The 8,835-nt window shown below is 33.1% G+C and overlaps 1 protein-coding gene across 1 annotated transcript in view; it reads left to right on the forward strand.

The window, feature by feature from the left end:
• ZCCHC7 (zinc finger, CCHC domain containing 7) overlaps window positions 1-8,835 on the forward strand; it is a 280,851-nt gene that overhangs the window by 244,422 nt on the left and 27,594 nt on the right. The window contains exon 6 of the mRNA XM_006863121.1: window positions 283-318. Coding sequence (XP_006863183.1) covers window positions 283-318 — 36 coding nt within the window. The remainder of the gene's footprint in view (window positions 1-282; window positions 319-8,835) is intronic.

An 8,835-nucleotide genomic window follows, 5' to 3' on the forward strand; every position in this document is an offset into this window, starting at 1 on the left:
TCTTAATCACATCTTAATGCCTAAAACTTCTAACCTGAAAAGAAAAAAGAAGAGGGAAAACTTTGTTACTGGCTTTCTGACAATGGCAGGGACTGTGTTAAACCAGTGTAAAATTCAATTAAACTGTCTAGCCAGGTTTTTGAAGCTGAAATGCAGACCCTTTCTGTTAAGCTTCTTATTTTCCTGTGACCGACACCGGTGGATGCTGGGTTATGCCAAAACCAACAGGCTGTAAAGTACCTTGTTTCATGCTCCCAGCTGATCAATATTTTTATTTTCCAGGCTTGCCCAGAAATCTGGAGGCAGTATCACCTAACGGTGAGTAGAAACACCTTTTTTATTTTCCCCAAGACCCAGCCTATTTACCCTTCTCTGAACTGCTGACCATAAAATATAGACAAGCATCTCCTGCTGGAAGATAATAAACATCTGAAGAGTTTTTGTACTGAGAAAGCACTGAAAGATTTTTCTCTTCTCCTCTCCCTGCTACCCTGCTACCCTGCCCTCTGTCTTTCTGTTCTTAAAAGGCTTTAATTTATTTTTGTTATATCATGCAGTGATTACATTATGGTATCTCAGTCTTCTCAGACTACATTCATTAAAGGAAAAAAGAATAGTAGAAATCGTAAAAAGTAGTGGTAAGCCAGCATCTTATAAATGCTGCATTATCTGCATTCCACAAGCATACAGTCCACAAGAGCTCCCAATAGCATTTGTTTTCTGATTTTAGTAAAATATCACACATTTTTAATGAAGCTAGAGAAAGCTTCGTATATCTTTCTTATAGAACAATTCAGCTGTCTATCTTTAAGCCTTTTTTTACTTACTATTCAAAGTGTATAAATATCTGCTTAGTAGCCATTCAAGTTACTCCATTTTCTGGTTTCCTGTTACAGTGATTTTAAGTTAAGTAGGAACATGAAAGGTAGTTTGCTACAATAGCAATCAATGTTATAAAGTCGATTTGCTTTTAGTTTTAATATTGAAATGTTAATATTTCAATAATTTACCATAGTCCTTGCATTTCTTTCCACTTATCCCCTAACTTAGAGAATTGATCATTTCTTTCAACATATTGAATGCCTTTAAGAGGTAATCTTTTTAAAATTATTTAGCTATATAATGTAATTAAAAGCTATTCCTTAAGGTTAAGGGAATTAAAAAGTTTTTGTTGATGGGAAGACTGATAGTAAAATAGAAAGGACAAAGTTTTTATAAAACTTTCTCCCTACTGCTCTCCTTTATAGAAATGAAAGTAAACCAAAAGGTAGACTCAAACTACCAAGCTGTTTGTCCTAGGCCCAAGAAGCAAGGAATGTTATATAACTTGCTTTATTTTGTTATCACTTTAATTTGTTTGAAAAATTCTTTCTCTCAAAAATCTTGAGTAAAAACTTTAGTTTGTAAAAATGTATATGTGTGTGTGTATACAATAATATGGGTTATGCACATATATCACAAATGTTACTTATGCAAATCCATTTTTGTCTGGCTTATGTAGCAATTTTTATCTAAACATACTGTGGTGAAATCTTTACGGCATGAACTTGGTTGAAATCTGTTATCACGGATAATACTTTTCAAGATCACGGAGTCATCCTGTTACACTACAGCATAATATTTTTCCACTTGTCTTTTGATTACATAACGTCTTACTGGATTTGACATTGCATTTCTTTCCCCTTAATCCCTAGTTTAAAGTATTCCAGTCTTGGAAATTTAAAACATGGGATCTGCTATTTTAAAGCCAAGATTTTCATTATTTCATCTGTTTTTTTATCAAATTAACATAGCAGGATAGAATTTGGAATTCAATATAATAGTAAAGCTATCTAAAGGTTTCTTTAATATTATATCCTTTCCAAAACATAAATTGGAAAAAATAAAATAAGAAACAAAATGAATTTACCTTTTGAGAAGTTGCCATATATTCTAACTCTTGTTGTTGTTGTTGTTGTTAAGTGCCTTCGAGTCGGTTCTGACCCATAGCGACCCTGTACAGGGTTTCCGAGGGTGTAAATCTTTACGGGAGTAGAAAGCCTCATCTTTCTCCCATGGAGTGGCTAGTAGTTAGAACAGCTGACCTTAAGGTTCACAGCCCGATTCGTAGCCACTACGCTACCAGAGCTCCTTATATTCTAACTATAGTTATAAGAAATTTCTTTTCAGAAATCCATTTTTATCAATCTGGAATCCTGATTAATTTCTCAAAATAATGCTGAGGCAACTATTAAAACTCATAGCTATTGAGTTTAAGTTAATAATTAGCTTACTATGCAAGTATAAATTCAAAATTAGTGTATTTATAAACATGTATACATATGTATCAGCCCACTGAAAATAAAATAGTTAAATAATTATGTGAATTATCTTAGCTGTATATAGGAAATATCCAAATGTGTATAATAAGCAGTAGTCAGTCTTGGATGAAGGTGATTTTAGTCATCTTTAGCTCTTTTCCTAGGCGATGGACTGCCATCTATTGACTCATAGTAGCCCTCACACTTGAATGTGGCATCAATCAGAGCAATGACCAAGCAATGAATAAAGCCTGGATTAAAGTTGTTACTGAATAAATAATCAATTAAACCAGTCTGTATAAAACTCTAGAACTTTCTGTGCTTCATTGTTGATTCATTTCGTTTTCTAAATAAAAATGAACATCTCTTACCCATAATGAGCTGTGCTTTTTTTGAGGAAAATTTATTAATATAGCCAGTTTGGAAATGTTAACATCTGGAAACTTTTCAGCTGATTTTATTGCCTCCCAAGGTAAGACTAGTTCATTTATAGAGCGACCTCTAAGTTTTAACAACTATAATGTATGGCCTAACAGGAATCACTTTCTTCTGAAAAAAAAAAAAAAGAAGAATGCTATAATTTAAACAGTATTACTCATTACACACATAAGAAAGGTGATGATGTCATATACTATGGTGAAGGATAAAGGGACTTAAGAAGTATTGCAAATCAAAATTTTCTTAAAACGTATTCTGAAATAAGATCGTCGTAATAAAGAAATAACTGTTTTTTAGCAACTTCCTGAGAGATAATAAAGTCTTCTTAAGTACTGTGTCTGATTAAGTAGCTTTTCACCAAACTTAACTAAACTTTTACTGTTGTCGTTAAGTGCCTTGTCAAGTTGGTTCCTACTCACAGTGACCCTGCATAGGGTTTCCAAGGAGCAGCTGGTGAGTTTGAACCACCAACCTTGTGATTCAAACTGACCTTATGGTCAGGTCATGTGCTTATCCTACAGCACCACACCAGGCCTTCTAAACTTTTGCTATACAACCAAAAATAAATCCGGTATTCTGAAGTGTATATGCTAATAGAATTCTTAAGATTTTGTTTGTATATGCATATATCACCTGTTATGACAACTATAGGACTATGCCATTTTTCTTTATGTATTTCAGTGGTTAGAAAATTAGTGAAAATTATATAATTTTAAATAATCAATTTAGAGAACTGCATGGGAAAAAGAAAAAAATTTTATTCTGTAATTAAATAATTTCTCTCAAGTAGTTCATGTTTTTTACTTATTGAAAAGTCTTTAGAAATTTTTGTTTAATCTTTAATAATAATGTTCTTGTATTTTAATCTCTGCTGCTATGTTTTCAGATTTTGTTAAAGCCTGACCTTGAATATTTTTCACCTAACTCATTCTAGCTCAATTTTTCACTTTTTAACTTCTCAAGAAGGAAAGTCCCTTGCCCCCAAGCCCTGCCATTTCTAATCTCATTTATATTAAAAATCCTAGGCCAAAATGGCCACCAGCAGAGTTTTATCACAGAATTTTTTTACTAGTAGAGGCTGTAATTTAGCATGCTTTGGACCATTTGTTAATCTTGCTTTTAGTCTACTTACTTTTAAATGTAACCAGGAGTTTGCTATTTGGGGCTGTATATGCTAAGAACCAAAAAGGACAATGCATCTTTTATGTTTAATTTTGTGCTTGGATTTCTTTGTATTCCATCCTACCACCTTTTTTTTTTCCTTCTTTTTTTTAAGTAAAAGCTTAAAACAGGAAATAAATTATAACTTTCTAGAAAAATTAAGTTTTAAATGTTTCTATAAATATAATGTTTGGAATGCCTCAAATTTCACTTTACAAAGTCAAATGCTTGCTTCCCTCCCTTGCTTACCTTTCTGTCCTGGAAAAGTCTTGGTTAATAGTCAGCCTTCACTAATTATCCGTAGTAATCTTACCTGAGTTATCTAAATGACACAGTACATGTTATGGACCATCATGAATAATAAATATTTCATTTTCTTTTACTACTCAGTTTTCTCTTTTTGTCTGGGAACATCAGTTTAAATATATTTTCAGGTTTTCACAGTATGAAAATGGAGTTTCCCATTAAATGAGAGTATTTACTTTTTAAAGTACTATATGCCTTGTCAGAAGGTAGAAAAACCCTAAAGTCAACAGATTTGAATTTGACTTTAGATTCATGTTTTATATAGTCCAGCAGGAAGAAATACAAAAGTGGACTTGGTAGTTTTGAGGCTAAAGCTATGCAACAAATTCTTTATCCTGAGATTATGATGTAAGGTAGAGTGTAACAATTTTCTAACTTCGGAGAACAGTTACGGAATGTTTCCCCTCTAAAACACCTTAAAATGGAAAATACAAAGTTTCAGTCAGTCCCAAGCCGGAATCTTTTCTTTCCAGGAAAAAAAAATCTCTCTCTTCACTGGGTGTATGCTGGGAGCCTTACTATCTATCTGAGAGCTCCTTGGCTACATAAGCAGAACTGCAGACCCCACAAGAACTCTGCCCACCCAGTGTTGGAGCTTTCTGTCTTCTGTTTGCGTTTGTCTCTTTTTGTTTGTTTTAGGAAATAGAATGGGTTGGATGTTGTATTTTTAAATTTTAGATAAAAATAGAATACCAAAATAGAAGTAGACTTAAACTAGGTCTTTGTACCATTTTTGAAAGCCTGGCCCATAGATTATCTTAGACTTAACACTTTGCAAATTCATTTTGGAAGCTTTTATTTTAGTGGTTTAAGTTCTTTTTGCCAACTCCTTCAGGACTCAAGAATACTCTTGAATTGGTTCTCATTTCTTTTCTCTATACCTGGTGTTGCCATTGGCCAACTATAACTATTGGAGATACTACATTTCTGTCAAATGTTCATATTTAGCTTTTATTAGAAATGTCTTTAGTAATAAAACATGAAGTTGAATATAATCATTCTCTGATGCATCTGAATGGTCATCACTTTTTTGTAATACCTCTGGGCCACCTTTCAGGTTTACTTGGTGTTTGAATAATTAAGAATTTTCTGAGTAATCACTGATGGCCTATTTTCTAATATCCCACCTCTGATGATAGTAGAAAATGCATTTGGACAGTTAGAAAAAGAAAGTTTTTTAAGATTTTTTAAATAAGAAATGTATGTGAATAGTTTTATATTTAAACACTTTGTTCTGGAAAAATTTAGTGTCAAAATTATGCTAATTTTTTTTAGTTCAATCTTACCATGTTTTGAATTTAGTATAAAAGGTAATTGCTGTACATACACCAAAAAAAAGATAAATACTACATTTACAGAATAGGTCAACTGATTTTTTTTTAATCTTTATTTCACTGGTAAGTTGGACCACATTTTGGCAGAACTTACCATTGGAAGCAATTGGAAAATACAGTTTCATAGCAGATTAAACCTTGAATTATCAATCTCAATAAATGACATTCATTTAAAAATAAATACAATTTGCCAAATTATCAAAAAGCAGTTTTCTAAAGCTTCTGTAAAGGAAAAAGTGAACATTATGAATTATGAATGCATATTTCTTCTCACAGTGTTTCCTCACACACTTAGGAATTATATGTATACATATTTACTTTTTAAATGGGATAGAAGAAAGTGATTTGGATATACTTTATATTTACTGGGAGAATTATATCAATAATATTTGTATTTATCATGGGCAAAACTTTGGTATTTTCTCCTTTTCAAAAAAGTATTGAGTATACACACCCCTTCCAAGAGTCAGTTGCCAACATACATGATTTTTAGTATATGTTAAAATATATTGAAATACATGGTTTAAATGGGAAATCAATATGGCATATTTAGAGTAGGATTTTCTTGGGCTGACATTTAAATAATGGTCAAGTGCTTTATGGCAATAATGCTAATTTACATTTAAGTTTTTCAGATAAACAAAAAAGTACAGCATTCACACAATTTTTAAAGGCTCACTATAAATGTGTTGGCACACAAGCTTATATTTTTGCCATCTTCTAAGTAAATATCTTTAATGTCCTAATTACGAGTCATCATTAATTTCTTCTTTTTATATAGTATATGTTGCTTGGCTAATAAACTAACTGATCTGAATTTCTACCATTAATAATAACTTTCTTTTAACCAAAACAATTACTATGTTTTTTTGTTTGACCCTTAGTGGCTACAACTATTGCCCATAATATTTAGGACTTAACATATTTACTCTATGAGCTCCAGGTTTTGCTTCTCTTGCATAAGTGTAAGAAAATATTTGTTTTGATCATTTATATTTTGTTATCTGTTAACAAATGTTTCTCCTGAGAATGACAAAAAGATGGCAATTACATTTTGAATTTTACTACCCTTTCTTTGTTCCCCAGGTATGTTCACCTTTACTTGCAAAGGAATTATAGCCATCATTGAGCAATTTCTCGTTTACAATTAAATTTAATTTTGTGATAGTTCCATTTGTATGTGTTTATAGTTTTAATATATGTCATGCACTTGAAAAATCTTTTCCTCCTTAAAAAGCACAGTATTCTTGTAATCCTAAAGACAACTATGTTTTACCTCATAGCTCTTTACTTTGCAATAGTATGACAAAATGAACATAAATATAAATGTTATTGTTGTCAAGTGCCTTCAAGTCAGTTCTGATTCATAGTGACCCTATATAGGGTTTCTGAGGAGCCACTGATAGGTTTGAACTGCCAACCTTTTGGTTAACAGTCCAGTGCTTATCCTACAGTGCCAGATCAAAGCTCCTTAAATATAAATAGTGTTAAAATTTTCAAGATTCATGCAGTTTATCCCTGTGCAGTGTCTGACTATAATGAATTGTGATTTCAAAATCTGAAATGTTGAATAATAACTATTCTTTATCGTGCTACCTATAAATAATGCAGAACAATTAGCATATGCAAGTGATTGTTTTTAATATAAACTTTGAACATATGACTCCTGCCGATCCTTAAAAAGATATATTCCAGATGATTGAACTTGTGATAATCTTCTCTAGGCATTTGAGTGCAACAATACCCATTGCCACTGAGTTGATTCCAACTCATAGCAGCCCTATGAGACAGAGTCAAACTGCTGCAGAGTTCCCAAGGGTATCACCTTTACAGAAGCAGCCTGCCTCATCATCTGCAGAAAGCTGGTGGGTTCAAACCACCAACTTTTAAATTAGTGGTTGGGTGCTTAACCACTGTGCTACCCAGGCTAAAAATAAGTTATACTGGACCAATGAGATTTGTATGAACCATTCCTTTTAGTAGTAATGCATATTGATGATGAGGGAAAATCATGGCATTCCTGTTGTTTTGTTAAGTGCCTTGAAGTCTCTTCTGACTCAGAGTGACCCTTTATAGGGTTTCCAAGGAGCAACTGGTGGGTTTGAACCACTGACCTTGCGATTCAAACTGACCTTACAGTCCAACACCTTAACCTGCAGTGGCTCACCAGGACTCCTAACCCATCTTAAAATCATTTAGTTACTCTCAGCCACAAGTCATCATACCTTTGAGGGGTTTTGTCAGTCATTTGACTGATGTGTAGGAAAAGACTCCTAAAAGGACGTGTTGTTGTTGAAAAGTACTGACTCAATGAACTGGTGTTATTCTGTTATATAAACTGCAGGTGAATTAAGCTCCAGGTTTCAAAAGTATAGTCTCTTTAAAGTGACAAGAAGTGAGTGATTTTTTTTATAAACTCAGTCAGATTGTAGACTTGAAACTCATTTGTCATTTGAGCCTCATATGACTCTGGTCATGAGGATTATGTGTGTTTTTGAACATACAAGGGTAAGTCAAAACATATTGCTTCAATAGCATAAGAACTTTTACTGAACAAATAACAAAATACAAAAGCTGATTTTTTTCTAGACATCTCTTCCATCTGTGTCTGTACACTTCTGAAGGTGATATTCCCATCTCTTTAACGCTTCCCAAAAAAAATCTTGTGCTCTTCAATTTACAGAACATCAGAATGGCAGTTTTGGCATTCTCCAGGGGCTCAAACTGTGTTCCTTTATGTATTATTTGAGTTTGGGGGAAAATAAATATATATATTGAAGGGACAAGATTAGGGCTGTAAAGTGGATAAGGGTATAAGGTTTCCCAACAAATTTCTCGTAGGATAGTCTTGGTTACCTTCAAAGAATTTTTCAGGTACATTGCCCTAATGGGAAAAAAAAATCCTCAGTGCCACTTTCCTGGCCCTTTTCTCACCCATTTTCTTAAAACTTTGTCCTAATAGGCCCCTAAGATTATCCTGTGTCCTTGTAGAAAATCTACCAGGATTTTCTTTGGATCCTCAATGTGAGCTGGCCGCTCTACCTTAAATTTAACTGGCCCAGCAGATCCCCTTGGAAACCACTGTTGTGATTGGACCTTTTTTTTAAAGGCACCCTATACCAGACTAAGACAAGTGGAGTTCAAGCGAATTTGTCTGAAGCCATTCTCTGATCACAGAAACATATTTAAACACATTTTATTTGGAATAAACCTGTGCATGTAAAAACTGGAGGCCAGTAGTAATACTTTTTGACTTTGCATCATGTTTGTGTGTGTATGCGTGTATATATATATAT

Source organism: Chrysochloris asiatica, unplaced genomic scaffold (genome assembly GCF_000296735.1).
Source record: "Chrysochloris asiatica unplaced genomic scaffold, ChrAsi1.0 scaffold00053, whole genome shotgun sequence".
Lineage (NCBI taxonomy): Eukaryota > Metazoa > Chordata > Mammalia > Afrosoricida > Chrysochloridae > Chrysochloris > Chrysochloris asiatica.